The sequence below is a fragment of the Chrysochloris asiatica genome, unplaced genomic scaffold (assembly GCF_000296735.1).
Source record: "Chrysochloris asiatica unplaced genomic scaffold, ChrAsi1.0 scaffold00052, whole genome shotgun sequence".
Classification (NCBI taxonomy): domain Eukaryota; kingdom Metazoa; phylum Chordata; class Mammalia; order Afrosoricida; family Chrysochloridae; genus Chrysochloris; species Chrysochloris asiatica.
Genome location: NW_006408570.1, coordinates 5440365 through 5457560, shown reverse-complemented (window position 1 = coordinate 5457560; position 17196 = coordinate 5440365). Strand labels below are relative to the sequence as shown.

Sequence of the window (17196 nt, the reverse complement as noted above, 5' to 3'; positions counted from 1 at the left end):
AGGGCTCATACAAATAAAAACAGGTGGGGAGGTGGATTAAATGGGATTAGGAAGGTAGAGAACCAACAGAACACTGACACACCAATTTCTGAAAGCTCAGACAATGTGCACACTGAGTTTGCTTTTGACAAAATTCCTGAGGATGAGAGCCTGAAGATTCCTTACCATCACTCAAATCCTCAAATCTTTCAGCTCTCTGTGAGTCTAACACTGCTGACCTTATTCCCTAACCTATCAATTTTGTTGTTGTTGTTGTTGTTAAGTGCTGTTGAGTCGGTCTTAGAAATCTTTTTCATAGCAGAAGACCTCATCTTTCTTCTGTGGAGTAACTGGTGGGCTCAGACTGCGGACCTCGTGGTTCACAGTCCAGTAACTTATTAAGTTGCCACTCTGAAACTCTGGTTTTTTGTTTTAGCTAAAAGATTTGGAAAGCCATCTCCCACTGATCTCTTAAGGTCCCTGGTGGCACAGTTTGTACTGAATTGCTAATCTAAAAGTTGGAGGTGGATTCACCTACTAGTACCATGGCAAAAACGCCTGACAATCGGTGTTTTGTAAAGATTACTTTCAACAAAAAATGGCAAATGTACAGAGAACAAAGTTCCTTAGTGGTTACTATGGGTGGGAGAGAGGAGGAAAGGAGGGGTTGGTAACTTTTTATGGAATACTGAGTTCTGGTTTATGGTGGTAGAAAAATCACATCAATTAAAGGTAGAGCTGCACAGCTGATTATTGCAAATGCTGTCAATAAGTTGCATGCCTGTAAAAAATTGAATTGACAAAAGTTGTGTGCTAAGATATATTTACAACAATGACGAAATTAAAAGATTAGCTGTTGAGGTTGCTTATGTACAAAGATCTTGTGAAATTTGGTTACTTGGTTTAGGGTCATGGTTTCATGGGACATTTCAGTTAGTTGGCCTGATAACATGTTTTGTGTAGTATCATTGTAAGTATCTGGGGGTCTTAAAAACTTGCAAACAATCATCCAAGGCATGACAACTAGTCTCCATTCTTCAGGAGCAACACAGGAGAGTTAGGAATAGGAGGGGAACATGGAAGTGTGTCTAATGGCCTCCACAAAAAACTGTCTCCTTTGGCATGAGACCACACGAACCAGAGAGTGTCCAGTGACAATTACTGAACATTTTGATCAAAGATTCCATATAAGAATTCTGATCAAAAGGGGGGAAAAGGTGAAAGAGAATTTCAAATTTTTATGGAATCCAGATTTTCTGGAGCTATGGAGGCTATATGAACCACTGAAACAAATGCCCTGAGATATCTTTAAACCTTAAACAAAAAATATCTTCTTAACTCTTAAAACTAAACAGTTGCTTAACTAGTAAAGAATGTCTGTCTTAAGAATTATGCTTTTTAAAGAACTATCTAAAACCCAAACCAAACCTGTTAAGCTGATTCCAATTCAAAGCAACCTTGGATGGGATCCAACGGACAACAGCAAATTGAAAGACTACATAGGAACCTTAGGGGGCAGTTAACTTATGTTTAAGGGGGAGGGACAAGTCAGAAAAGGAGGGCGAGGACAAATGCACAACTCGAAGACTATAATCCAATGTCACTAAATAGTATGGGTAGAAACTGTTGAACTGGTATACATTTTGCTGTATATATGTATCGATGTATATTCTCAGCAATAGCAACAAAAAAAAAACCAGGCTAGCCAGCCCTGGCCTTTTTACATATATCTTCATCTTTACATTATTCAGGCACAGGATTTAGCATCGAACCCATGAATTTATTAATACTGGCAATCTTGAAGGATTAGATGAGTACGGGTTTCCAAACGTCAAAGCTGTATTTCTAAATACGGAACATGAACCTGAACCTCAGATCAACAGCTTTTATCTGAGAACAAGGGAGACATTTTTTACTCCTGCAACCTAAACTTTAGCTTTCTGAAATGTTTGGGTAGAAGTGCATGCAAACAAAGAAATCACCAAAATAGAGGTTAAGAAAATAATGCTAGGTCTTTGGCTCTGGTTTGATCACTTAATCACTTCTAGAGGTCACAGCCTTTCCGGGCTGAGGGTTCTTCAAGGCCAGGCCAGCTGAACTGACCTTCCCAGGTCTGAACTCCGGGATCAGCTACAACGCCCTTTTATCTTTCTTCAGAGAGATATACATTTTAAGTATGGGAAAGAAAGCGTTAAGATAATATATTTGAAGAAAAACCTTCAATAGTAAAGCAGTACTTCCATCATGGTTATTTTTGGAACATAGCTGCATAAAGACAGGGACCATTTATAGCTTATTTCCTATATGTAAAAGGAAAGAGGGATCACACAGGCAGTGGGCAGGCTTTTCTTAGTTCTGCACGTGAATAAGCAGACCCATACACAGGGTGACAGTGGCTCACAGGGGGTTCGCAGCTGGTCTGGACTGTGCTCTTTCCCCACATCCCACTGGCTTTTCTTCACATCAGATGCCGCCTTCTCACCAAAAGGAAATGGCGGCTCTCAAAGAGGTAACCAAGAAACCAGCCACCAGCACCTTCTCTGATCAACAGGAAAATCAAGACCTTCTTGGCTCTGCATACTGCTAAGACTGCAGAGGGATCCAGCAACAAGAATGAACTCAGAGTGCCTGGGCTGTGTGACGCAATGACAGAGCCAAGGCAAACAGGAGGAACAGGGGACCTTCAGCTCAGATCTTAAGAAAGTTGTAGTACAGTGGACAAATGTTACTTTCTACCATGCACACGGCAACATCTAACAGGCTAGTGATGGCATCTACATAGTACTGTTAGAAATGAATCCCAATGTCGCATTAAAGACACTCGGTGAGACTACATTACCTTGGCAAAGCAAAATTTACTCCTGCAAGAGGGTGCGTGCACATAGCCGTACATACAGAAACAGGCCAGCGAGCAAACGGAGTGGGCAGTCCGCTCGGATTTTTAATCCCTGACGCGAGTCTCAAGACTGTGTTTCACCCCGCTGGCTAGGGTTTTGACTGCAGAATCTTTTCCCTTACCCGGTTGGCTAGTTCAAATTTTTAAAGCACTCATTCCTACTTTAGGAAAAGAAAAAGAGAGTGACCATAAATTCGTTACTCCAGGAAGTAGTTAAATGAAAAAGAGAGAGATCATAAAGTCTTTACTTCAGGAAAAAAAGAAAGGTTACCTGAATATAATAAACAGGATTATAATAAATAAGTTATATATATATATTTCTCCCTGCAGTACCAAGTGTGCAATTTGGGGATACAGAAAGTTAGTCATAACCACCAGGAATCAACAACTAAAACCAACAGCACCAAGTACTCCTCTTCGATATTCACACCTGAGTTCCCTATGAGTCTCCACTGACAGTCCCCATTTCCAAGGTGGAAGAAGAAGGGAAACCAGCAATCTCTTAAACCAGAGGTAAGGAACATTCAGCTCTTAGGACCTATGTTGTTGTGATGTGCCGTGGAGTCGGTTCTGACTCATAGCGACCCTGTACAAGGTTTCCGAGGCTGTAAATCTTTACAGGAGCAGAAAGCCTCATCTTTTTCTTGCGGAACAGCTGGTAGTTTTGAACTGCTAACCGTGAGGTTCGCAGCCCGGTTGGTAACCACTATGCTACCAGAGCTCTTGGGACCTATTTGTTGTTGTTAAGTGCCGTTGAGTCGGTTCCAACCCATAGCAACCCCGCATAGGGTTTCTGAAGAGCAGCAAAGGCCCACAAAATCATTTGGTCTGGCCCTGCCAAGGCAACCACAGTTCCAGTCATCACATTTACGGTTGAGTTAATGAAATGTTTGACTAAATGTGTTGCTGTTAAGTGCCATCGAGTCGGTTCCGACCCATAGCGACCCTGTACAGGGTTTCCGAAGGTGTAAATCTTTATGGGAGTAGAAAGCCTCATCTTTCTCCCGCGGAGCAGCTGGTAGTTTCGAAACACTGACCTTAAGGTTCGCAGCCTGATTCGTAACCACTAAATATAGAAGGTTAATTTTTAAGTTGATAATTTTGTATGGACCGTGAATGATGTTGTAATTTTTGGCAGAAAAATGGCTTCCCACCCATGTCTTAAACCAATAGTAGATAAACCAGCACAGCCCTGATAGGACCATATAGGATCATTCAGCATTGATTAAAATGACTGTATTGTTACATGCCACTGCATTGATTCCTGCTTTTAGTAACCCTATATATGAAAGAGTAGAACTGCCCTACAGTTTTCTTGACTGTAATATTTTGTTAAATTTTTTTTAACTTAATAGCTCATTTATCTTTATTGCTCAATTATATTCCACTATATGGATATTCCAGAGTTTTTTTTTAATCTATTCACCATCATGGCCATTATGAATAATGCTTCTGTAAACATTCATATCAGACTTTTGACAGGACATAAGCTTTCAGATGATAAAGTTCACCCTTGAGCTACCAAGACTCCTTAAAACATGACTACAGAGCCCAATACTGCACTGCTAGCATTGTGCTGCCTCCACCTTAGGCACACTGAGGAAGTGTGAGATGTAAAGGACAGAAGGCCATCTAGGGAAAGGAGTTTGGCAGGCACTCATTCATAATGTGGCACCATCCCCCGACTCCAGTTTGCTCCAGGTTTTCGTGGTGAAATGTCTTGCAGCAGTTCAGTATAGTGAAGGATGTGTCTTGGGTTCCTGCTGCCTTCGCTCTAAAGCTACGCTTTACATGTTGTTACCAAGACACTGAACCCCGTTATCTCCAGATATGCCACTGTGGGGGATGATTCCCTACCACCTCACAGCATCACTGTGGCATCACAGGGCACTGTTTTATGGACTACAGGTAAACTAGATAGGTGGTCTTTACTGATATAAAATCATGATCATTTAGACCACATGCAATCCAACAGATGCTTAAAAACTAACCAATAAAGAAAAAGTCTTAAGAACTTTTTATGCGAATTGTACTCTCTAAAATCCTTGCTGGCCCTCTGCCCCTTTCCCTTGCTCTCAGGCATTTATTGTGAACTCCATATCTTTCTTATTTATGGGAGTCCTGGTGTGGGGCTGCAGGATCACTTGCTGGACTGCAAGGTCACATACAAGGTTGGTTTGACTCCTGAGAGGTTGGAGGTTCACTGTACAGCTTTCTCATGCTGATGAGGTCACTGTAAATACAATAGCTTGGGTCAGGCACACCTTAATCCTCGGAGTAAGATCTTTGTTTTTATTACTTTAAAGAGATCTTTTGAAACTGATCTGTCCATTGCAATATGCCATTTGATTTCTTGATAGCTGCTTCCATGGATGTTGATAGTGGACTCAAGCAAAATAAACTTCTTGACAATTTCAATATTTTCTCCATTTATCATGATGTTCCTTATTGGTCCAATTGTAAAGAGTTTTATTTTCTTTATACTGAGAAGTAATCCATACTACAGGCTGTGGTCTTTGATCTTCATTGGTTAGTGCTTCAAGTCTTCTTCATTGTTCCCAAAACAAAGTGGTGTCATCTGCATATCTTAGGTTGTTATTGAATCTTCCTCCAACCTGATGATGTGTTCAAATAACCCAGTTACTCAGATCATTTGCTTGGCATACATTTTGAATAAATATAGTAAAAGGATACAACTCTGATGCACACTTTTCCTGGTTTTAAATCATTCAGTATCCCCTTGTTCTGTTTGAATGACTGCCTCTTGGTCTGTGTACAGGTTTAGCTTGAACACAATTAAGTGTTCTAGAGTTTTCATTCTTCGCGATGTTATCTAAAGTTTGTTATGATCTACATAGTCAAATGCTTTGTATAGTCAATAAAACATGTAACTATTTAAAAAAAAGATGAGCAATAACAAGTGTTGATGAGACTGCAAAGAAACTGAAGCACCAGGAGAGAAGCGGATACAGAGGTCATGGGGGAGAGTCACAAAGACGTCTGAGGTTACAGGGATCAAGCAAGCTAAGGACTGAAAAGTGTTCTCGTTCAGCAGTAAGAAGGGCACTGCTAATGCTCATTGCTCATGCACGTGTGTTGCCAGTGTCACTCAGAGCTACAGGATCACAGAGTTCAGCTAAAAAATCTAACACCATTTTTCATGGGGAGGAGGTGGAGATGGAGGTGTAGAAAGATCCAAGGCCACACAGGTCACTGAAGCAGACCCAACTCCCAGGCCAGAGTTCGTAGTACCTTGCCACAATTTCCTCTGGTTACGTGCTCCTCATCAATTCTTTCCCAAGGCAGGCAGCAGGGAGAGAGGTCAAGGGCCTAACATTTTGATATCCTGGCCCATTTCAAATTCATGCTTTAGGCTTGAGGACTTCACACAGTGTGACAGGAATAAAGTATTAATACATTATCAGAGCAGAGGTCCACGGTTACTCCAGCCCTGTCTTTAACTGCCCAGGCACTGGGCTTTACCTGCTGCTTCTCTCCTCCCCTAGCTGGCTGGTCCCCTCTCTAGGTTGCCCTCAGGCTCCACTCTCCTTCTCGGATTGTCTGGAATATTCTTCAGCTTCTGTGACCACCCATGTCCTACCTGCTCTTCAAAACCCCACTTCTCCAGATTACTCCAGCCACCACTGCCTGATACCACTTTCTGACTGTACACTGTTGTTTTTGCTGTGAAGTGCTGTCAAGTCTGTTCCAACTCATAGCTACCCTGTGGAGGATTTCCCAGGAGTAGCTGCTGGGTTTGAACCACCAAACCATGCGGTTAGCAGTACAGTGCTTATCCTACAGTGCCACACCAGGACTCCAAGCGACTTGATTACTTCCTATTCATCATCACTTTGCTACAGAGTTTTCTATCTCACCTATTTGTGTTTCAAGTCTAAGTATATGTGAAACCTGAGAGAACAGGAACTCCCAGGGCAGGTCTCGCACGTTTTCCACTTTTGACAGGGTGTAGTTGTACCACTCTTTTATTTGCTCGTTTTAGTGGAAAATATTTATCTTTCTTCTCTGACAAGTTTCTACCTCACAAAGGTTCTGGCTTTTATAGTATTTCATGTATATGCTTCATGACGAATACTGTTAATATCTTGAGGGTAGGAACCATGTTCTATCTATCCACAGAATGATGCACTTGCATTACAAACCCATTGTGTAAGGTCAATTTCAACTGAAAGACTCCCTATGGGCCAGAGCAGAATTATCTTATAAGGCTGTCAAGGCTGTTATCTTTATGGAAACAGATTTCTCCACCCTTCACCCACAGAGCAGGCGGTGGGTCTAATCCACTGACCTTTCAGTTAGCAGCACTTTAACCACTGCATCAACAGGGCTCCATATGTATACTATGCTAGGTTTATAATAAAAGTCTACTGAGGTACAGCCTCTTTTTGTCCCCAAGGGAAAGGGCTGCCTGCAGGCAGAGCTATTCCAGAGAAATCTGTCTAAGACCTTTGGAGGCAAGCATCTATGTACCACTCCACACCCACTAGGCTGACTATGATGAAAATGCTGGCCAATAACAACAAATGTTAGTGAGAATGTGAAGAAATTCGAGCACTCATACATTACTGATGGAATTGTAAAATGGTACACTGCTTTGTAAATCAATTTGACAAGTCTTCAAAAGTTAAACATAAAGTTACCATCACTCACTGCTATGGAGTTGATTCTGACTCACATTGACCTCGTAAAGGGTTTCCAAGGTTGCAAATCATTGTAAATCAGCCTCAGCTTTCTCCCGTGGAGCAGCTGGTGAGTTTGAACTGCTGACCTTGTGCTCAGCAGTCCAGTGCTTATCCTACAACGCCACTCCGGCTTATATATGGAAACAAAATTAAAACAAGGACTCAAACAAAAATATTCAGAGCAATAGTATTCATAACAGCCAAAAGAGTGGAAATGGCCAAATGTCTACTAATTGATAAATGGATCAATAAAATGTAGTATAAAAATATAATGGAGTATTACTCAGCTCTCAAAAGGAATGAAGTACTGATTTGCCTATAAATCCTCACCCAACTCACAATCAAAAGTTTAAAAAAAAAAGAATGAAACACTGATTCAACATGGACAAGCCTTGGAAGCATATTATGTGAAAGAAAACATGTATTGACATGAGGCCACATATTGTATGATTGAATTTATATGAAACTTCCAGAATAAACAGATCTACAGAGACAGGAAGTAAATTAGTGGTTGTCAGGGGCTGGGGAGAAGCAGGAACAGGGAGTGAGCACTACTGGACAGGATTTCATTTCAGGGTGATAAAAATGTTCTGGAATTAGATAGCAGTGATAGTTGCACAACCTTGCCATTTCACTGAAAAGCCGATAAATTGTAAATTTAAAAGAGTGATTTTTATGGCATGTGGATTAATCTTGTTTTTTTTTAAGCTGAAAGAATAGGACTTCTAGTATGCTGTTAGATCCGGAACCACCTAGGGTTGTAAGGAAGATGTGAATTCCTGGGTCTCTGCAATACCAGCTCCAAAATTCTGGCTCCACACATTCAGTGTGGGATCTGGGAACTTGTTTTTATGAAGCATACTAGAGGATTCTGATGTAAGTGATTAAACCATGAAGCATATTTTCCAGGGTACAGTATAATGAAAATAAATTGCAATTTAGAATAAGAAAAGCTGGATTTAGATCCTGGAACTGCTCCTTCCTAGTTATAACGTCCTTAAGCCAACCACGTTAACAGCTCAGCTCTTTAGTTTCCTAAACTAAACACTGGAATAAGAACCTCCCTCCAGTGAGACAGTGTATATACAGAGTCATACAGGATATGACAGAGCATACATGTCCAATAATAACTAGCTGGATCCGAACCAGGTGCCAATCCATTTGACAAACATTGTCAAGTGCCTACAACATGAAAGACGTGGTACACGGTGATGATAATTCGTGGGACATAGTCTTAAAATAATCAGTTAATGGATTTTGAAAAATATAAAGTAGACCTTAAAGACCAAACATTACTGTTTGCAAACTATTTAGATTGGAAAATTATTTTTGTCATGATCCTGGCAAAGTGAATTTGGGGGTATATCAGGGAGAACAAAAACAACACATGTTTGCCCATCTGATGACTATAAAGAATCTCTAGAGGATATTAAGTAATAAAATTGATACTGTACTACAAATTCCCGCCCCCTTCCCTGTTTCCCTTTGTATTTTCTCTTCCCAAGACAAATATAAGCTTAGAATTAGAGGCCATGTGTTAAACTTCCCTCACATTCTGGGGCAGACAGAAAATATTCGGTAAGAACGTAACGTACTTCATGGGACATGAAAAGCCTGTTACCTTCAGGTCGCGGTGGATAATAGGGGTTTTGCACTGATGCAGGCGGGCAACTGCTTCACAGGTGTCACAAAATATCTGTAGTACTTCATTTTCTGTAAAGCCTGTTTGCAGGCGCTGATTCATCAGGTTTACCACCTGGCCTCCTAAGAGAATGCAAAGAGAGGTTAGAAACAGTCAGTCTTGTCATCAAGTCCAAAGAGGAGTCTCCTGGACAAAGGTAACACAGCTGACTACTGACATCAGGAGTGGGACCCAGCTGTCTTGGCTTCCAGAATGGGGTTTACTTCCTTACACCCTGAACTGTCTAATGTGTCCACAAGTTTCTTTTCTTTTCTTTTTTTTTAAATAAAGCACTTCAGAATTGGGCTGCCCTCATAATGCCTTCCAGATTAGTAGTGGAACTGACAATAGGGTTCTGTTACAGTTGCCTGCTTATATTGGCTCAATTAGGTATGGGATGAGGCCATAGACTCAAGTTGTCACATCTTTCAGTAAGATTCAGATCACAAAGTAGTCTCAAGGAGCAGGAAGAGGATAATTTTATAGTTGTGTATACTTTAGGGATAGCTTGGTCTCTAGTTTCACAACTTGCTGCATAGCTGGTGGAAAAACTGCCAGTGGAAAATCTCCAGGACAAAAGAATGATGACTTCACTTACAAATTATATAGATCCCTTGATGCTCCTTGAGTTGGAACTGAGTCGAAGACAACTAATTTGGGTCTTTTTAAAGATGTTCCTACTGCCTGATCTCTAAATATTTAATGGCAACAGGAAAAAACTGTCAAGTTCAAATGTGGTAGAATTTTACAGAATCGGGTTAAAAGTATTACAGCAGAGTTAGAAATAACTGGCTAACATCACATTTTGGGGATCAGCAGCACACTGATGCATGGTATCCTTAAAGGCAGTGAAAACTGTCAGAGGAATATGGGTGATTACAAAACATGGCAACAAACAGCGAGATGATAAGCCAACCTTGTAAAGTGGCAGTTCCTTAGATGGAAAAAAACAAACCGTCAAACAATAGTTCTATGAAAGGCAATCTAACTCAGAATAAATTCATACTGCAATCTGGATTTCCCAAGATAAATGTTGTATAACACTTCAAACTTTCAACTGACTTAAGACCACTGTTTAACAGTGCCATCTTGTGACTGTGGCCTTATTTTTTAATGTAGCTGCAGAGCAAGGAGAGGGAGGTCATTTCCTTTAAACAAAAGGATTCTTTTACCCTATCATTCAAGAATGGTGATGTAGGAGGAGAAGAGAACATGCCAGCTAGGGAGCAGGAAGCTGCATTCTTTTTTGGACTTGCGTCTTTATTATGTGCAATCATCATGTGTTTTGAAGCATTACAAAGAACACATTCATCCTCATTCTTATTCATATACAAGCATCAAACCTTCCTAAACCTAACAGAAAAGGAGTTGTGTATTATGCATCACTTTGAATTGCCACTGCTAGAACCAAAAACTGAAAGCAGACTCCAGATCTTTTCAACTCTTAGTCTTCTATCTTAAAAATGAGGACAGTACATTTTAGGGTGCAGTGCACATTTGCTGAAATGATCCCCAGCCCTTGGCAATCAATCAAAACACTTGAGGAATGTGATCTTAAGAGCATGCTTTGTTAACTTACCTCTACAGAAGTCCATCAGGATGAGGACTTCCCATACATCACCACTACTCACATTGTTGATACTAGAGTCGATGTAACCCACAATGTTCTTGTGTCCTGATAGGTCCCTCTGTGAAAAAAGAGTGGAGAAACATGAGAACAGTTCAAGATACCAGTGTGCAGAGAACTAGCCAGTCAGTTCATTAGCATAGGTCATTTAAATCCATAGATAAGACACTTCCAGTGCTGAGAGGTAAAATTAGGGCGCAGCGTCAAGAATAGCTTTCTGGTGGTCTCTGAGGTTCATGGACTGATAGATATTTTATAGCAATTCCCAAACTACTAAACCACAGCACTCTCATGTAACTAAACTCTTGAGCCAAATGCACACATGGTGCCCACTTACTCACCACATCAATGCTCTATGTAAACCAGAAGCAAAAACTCTCCAAAGTTTCCTAAACTTAACAAAATTGAAGTTTTGTATTAACCATCACTTGGAATGCTATAATCAGCAGCTGACAGTAGGCTCGGTATCTTTTAACCTCTGTGTCTTTTAAGCTAAGAGGGGGCTAAGAAAAGAAAGGTGGTATGAACTATTTACATATCTAAATTTTTCATTCAGAAAAATGTAACGGATCTTTTTCCTGTAAGCAGGCGCACAAGTGAATTCAACTTGATTTTTAAATGATTCATACTGTTTCTCTCGTTTCAGAAAACTTATGAAAAGAATAACTGCTTTACCTAAGCATTTTGCTCACAATTAATTAAGCCTTTCAAGACAAACAATTGAGACATAAGATGGGTCATGCTTCCAGCTACCCTGTGATCTCTCAAGATTTCTTCTGAAATCCACTCATCCAGTAAGTATTTATTAGTACCTCCTATGTGTCAGGCTCCATTGAAGCAGTAGAAATTGCCTTAACACAATGGCATAATGATTTCAAGCAAAACTTTGTAGTTACAATGTTCAAATTCCAAGGTCATTAATGAGAAAAGGTGGAGAAAGAAAAAATAATCAAGATGAGTAATAACATTTTTACATAAGAGTCAAGTTGAGATTTTATCTAAATAGTTGTAAAATTTTACCTGGTTCTATTTTTATCTTTGAAAAGTAGAGGGAAGAAGTCTGGAAAACTTGTGGTTCTGTGAGAATTACCATACATACTTAGTAGTTTGGTTCATGAGACCAGTACCTACCACCACCCTAGCTGCTTAAATGTGACAAATAAGCTTCTTCTATTTTAATACAAAATTACATACCAAAACAGAGGAAGTTTCAAAGTATCAAGTGAACACATCTGAACCATAAGCATCAAGGTAAAAACTCAACAAAATCTTCCACTGAGAAAGGGATTAAGAATGACCATCGTCTCAGAAAGGTAAGACAAAGGTAGAAACACAACCACTGGAATTGACAATTAAGAAGTCACAGGAGATCTATGCAAGAGCATATTCCTTTGGAAGTGGGAATGGAAATGGATTTACAAAGGATGGGAGCTAAATATGTAGAGCCAAGCTACAGATTACTCTTTCAGAAGACTTTGTGTTTGAAGAGTGGAGCAGTATTGAGGGAAGGATGAGAGAACATAGAACACTGCAGAGTAGAAGGGGCAAAGGGAAGAAAGCTTGAAGATACAGGGATGGTGTTTCATTTATCTAGTGCTTCTATAACAGAAATAACACAAGTGAATGACTTTAACAAACATAAATTTACTTTCTCAAAGTTTAGTAGGCTAGAAGTTTGAATGTGGAGTGCCTGCTCTCAGGAAAGGCTTTCTCTGTTGGCTATGGAAGAAGGTCCCTGGGTCTAGTAGTTTCTTAGAATGGACCTATTCCGACAGGAGGTCCCTCTGATCTCTGCTCACTTGTTTATGTTGAATCTCTTTCATATCTCAGAGACTGATTCAAGCCACAACCTAATCCTATAGATTGTATTCTGCCCCATTAATATCCTGGTGGTGGTGGTGGTGGTTATGTGCCGTGGAGTTGGTTTTGATTTACAGAGACCCTGTACAGGGTTTCCGAGGCTATAAATCTTTACAGGAGCAGAAAGCCTCATCTACCTCCTGTGGAACAGTTGGTAGTTTCAAACTGCTGATGGCTGACCTTGAAGTTAGAAGTCCCTATAACCACTGCACTACCAGAACTCCTTCATTATCACAGAGGTTAAAATTTACAACACACAAGATAATTAACTACTGAGAATCATGGTCCAGTCAAGTTGACACATATTTCTGGGGGACACAATTGGATTCATGACCAGGGGAAAGGATAATTGATGGAACAAAGTCCTGGGAGCATTGTTAAAGGGACTGGCCTTTGAAAGGCATTCCTTTACTGGAAAGCAGAAGAAGACAGGGACAGATATACAGATTGGTTTAAGGCTGGAAACAAAAGGGAATTTGAATGAGCTCAGATCTATGTTTTTGTTTTTGGTAGAGTAAGGTAGTCTTCTAAGTGTAAAGGAATGAAAAAGAGGCTTGATGAGGGAAATAACAAGTTTAAAGCAACTGCTTTGGATAACAGGGAAGATGATTGATGAGGAAGAAAAACAATCTCTAGAGATTTCAAGTTTTTCAACTTCAGGGTTCCAGTTTTATTGCTGTTGTTATTGTTAAGTGTCATCGAGTCGATTCCGACCCATAGCGACCCAGTATAGGGTTTCCAAGGAGCAGCTGGTGAGCCTGAACCACCAACCTTGCAGATCAAATGGCTTTGCAGTCTGATGCATCAACCCACAGCGCCATACCAGGACTCCAGTTTTATAGGCTTACCCTTTTTAGTCTCACGATCAATTCTTCTAGAATGTCTTTTCATTTAAGTAGTTTTTTTGTTTTGTTTTTAAGTGCCATCGAGTCGGTTCCGACCCATAGCGATCCTGTACAGGGTTTCCGAGGGTGTAAATCTTTACAGGAGTAGAAAGCCTGATCTTTCTCCCGCGGAGCAGCTGATAGTTTCGAACCGCTGACCTTAAGGTTCGCTGCCCAATTTGTAACCACTACGCTACCAGAGCTCCTTGCAGATACATTTAAGCAGTAGCAGGAAGAAATTGGAAAGAAAGCTTAGATACCAAAAATGGAGCAAAGATCATGCCCACAAACAGAAGTAAGAGATCAATATGTCTACATTTAACTTAATGGTAAAAGAAAACCAGTATTCCCTCTGAGCTCATCTCACCCAACAGGAATAACAAATTAGAGTTCTGGAGGAGGAAAAAAACCATCAACATTCAGTAGATCCCCGAGAACAGAGGAGGTCAAGAGCTATTAGTGAACCAAAGCTGGGTAATTAACATCTGCAGATGGCTCCCCACAACAGTTTGCCAAGATGTGTGCTCAACAGTTCAAGGCCAAATTCATGTTCATTTTGTCTTCTGTAGAGACGCTGAGATATTTCTACGCAAAAGACCCAGTCTTTGGAGGGAGACCATGGCATATACCTTGAAGTAGTTGATAGCTGAGCAAAATCTCAGATTTTAGAGTAAATTGTAAACCACAGTGGTTTACAATTCTAATGGAGAAGATTAGTTTGAATGGCTGTGAAATATGGGAGAAGTCAAGAGAAAATCCTACTGTAAACTGAGGTTCATTCACAGTTAAGGCACACTGGCACAACCTGCTGCCCAGCTTTCAACAGCAACAGGCTAGAGGATGACCAAGCTTTCCCCAGGTTTTAGGTAAAAGACTTACAGAGCCGAATTGAACATAGGGCTGGAACCCACGCTGGGAAGCATCTCAGTCACCATTTGCTTACTCAGAAAAAATGTGGGTACTTTGCTGCTCATGGGTACAACCATTATATATAGTATTGAAGTAAAAGCCTATGTGAAGAATACGTTCAGAGCAGTGGAGTGAAAGGTATATTCAATGAAACGGTAGACTAGATCCGTTTATAACATGTGACCTGACTTGAGCAATAAGTCTGAACGTTTTGTGTCACCATTTAAACTTTTGAAGTTTTTTGAGATTAATAGTGGGCTGGAAAACATTGTTATTAAGAGACTTGCTTTATTAAACAGATTGTTTTTAATGATTTATATTTGACATATTAAGGTTAACAATTTAACTCTGCTTAAAATGCTGAAAACCCTTTTTCATAGCACATATAAAAGCTATCATCTGAAAATCAGGCCTGCAACCAGATCCTATAGGTGATCACAAATTCCAACTTTATCTGGGGGTCATAATTAATGATGTTTTATAGCCTCAAAATACTGTGGCAGGAGAATTCCTGTTTAAGAATCTCAGGGCTTTATAAGACAATGGAGGATGCTATTTTTAAGTAAATAGATAAAAATACAAAGATATCACACAATTGCTAGGTTCAAGAAAACAACAACAACAAAAAGGAATAATAGCATATCTGGGAGAAATATTTACAGCCTTAGAAACCCTATATCGGGTTGCTATGAGTCGGAACCGACTCCAATACACAAAACCAACCAACCAACCAACCAACCGATGTGATGGCTGGAACTGCGGTGGCCTTGGCAGGGCCAGGTCAAATGATTTTCAGGACGTTATAAAGCCTGCGGGGAGTCCTGGTGTGGTGCTGTGGGCTAATGCATCAGGCTGCAAAGTTGTATGAACTGCAAGGTCAGTGGTTCAAGCTCACCAGCTTCTCCTTGGAAACCCTATACAGGGTTGCTATGGGTCAGAATCGACTCAGTGGCACTTAACCACAACAACATAAGGCCTGTGGAGACCTGGTGTGGGACTGTGGGTTAATGTGCCAGACTGCAAAGCTGTTTGCACCACAAGGTCGGTGGTTCAAGCTTGACAGCTGCTTCTCGGAAACTCTATATAGAGTCGCTATGGGTCAGAATCAACTCGATGGCACTTAACAACAACAATGCCTGCAGGCTGGATGTTTCCCACCCCTGCTCTACACCAATAAAGACAGCTCACATAGCTCTGAAAAGGAAATTAGGGAAACAACACCATTTACAATAGTTACCCAAAAGATGAAACACTTAGAATAATAATCTAACCAGAGAAACAAAACCTATTCAAAGAAAACCACAAAACACTACAACAAGAAAACAAGAGACTAACAAAAATAGAATATACCACGCTTATAGATAGGATGACTTAACATTGTGAAAATGTCAATACTATCCAAAGCAATCTATAGAGATAATGCAATCCCAATCCAGATTCCAACATCATTCTTTAAAGAGATGGAAAAATTGATCACTAACTTTATGTGGAAAGGAATGAGACCTCAAAGAAACAAAGCGTTACTTAAGAAGGAGAACAAAATTGGAGGCCTCTCATTTCCTGATCTTAAAATCTACTACACAGTCACAGTGACCTTGAGATGAGAGAGAGAAGAGGAATCACTGATTGGTCCGAAGTTTGGGGAGACTTGGTAACCCCATAGCCCATGGACACTGACCTAGCCACTGGGGGTTAGAATTGAGCATGAACTGTCCAGCTGATATGAAGTGGAGGGAGGTACACAATAACACCCACACTTGTAGATAGTACCCATTTGACCTAGCTTGGGTGGCTTGGTGATCAGAACTTGACTACAAGAAGATAAAGAGATTTGATACAGAAAGCAAGTGTAAATTGTTATAATTTGATGAACTTGATCTTAACTTATAGATCTAGTAGATACAGGAAGCAAGTGTAAATTGTTACAGTTTGATGAACTTGACCTTAACCTATAGATCTAGTAGATACAGGAAGCCAAGTGTAAATTGTTATAATTTGATGAACTTGATCTTAACTTATAGATCTAGTAGATACAGGAAGCAAGTGTAAATTGTTATAATTTGATGAACTTGACCTTAACTTATAGATCTAGTAGATACAGGAAGCCAAGTGTAAATTGTTACAGTTTAATGAACTTGATCTTAATTTATAGATCTAGAAGCTCAAAATACTAACTGAGAGAGAAAGAATCTTCACTTCAAGTATCAAGCCTATCCCCTCAGTACCCAGGGATGATAGGGATGGGCAAATTAAGACATTGGCTATCTAAAATGGGGGGGCGGGGGTTGCTATAAGGCATGAGGAGTCATGGTGTGGCACTGTGGGTTAATGTGCTAGACTGCAAAGCCGTTTGAACTGCAAGGCTGGCAGTTCAAGCTCACCAGTTGCTCCTCGGAAACCTCATACAGGGTTGCTATGGGTCAGAAGTGACTCGATGGCACTTAGCAACAAAATAAGGCATGAAGTGGCTGGCTTACACATTTTCAAGAGGGAATTTAATTTCAAAGGGATCAGGGGAAGGTAAAATCCACATGGAATAGTTTTCATTTTGTCTAGATGAGTCTGGTGAAAGAAGATGGGGATAGGATTCTTTTGATTCAATAGTCAGTAACTGTTATCATGACTAACTGTGATCGCCACAAGTGTAAAGGTAGAAG

At 40.3% G+C, this 17196-nt stretch overlaps 1 protein-coding gene across 1 annotated transcript in view; it reads right to left on the bottom strand.

Moving 5' to 3' along the window:
* The window catches only part of AAK1 (AP2 associated kinase 1), a 229753-nt gene that overhangs the window by 73435 nt on the left and 139122 nt on the right, over window positions 1–17196 (bottom strand). Inside the window, exons 3-4 of the mRNA XM_006862930.1 lie at window positions 10839–10947; window positions 9200–9342 (exon numbers count right to left, since the gene is read on the bottom strand). Of these exons, the coding sequence (XP_006862992.1) occupies window positions 9200–9342; window positions 10839–10947 (252 nt within the window). The remainder of the gene's footprint in view (window positions 1–9199; window positions 9343–10838; window positions 10948–17196) is intronic.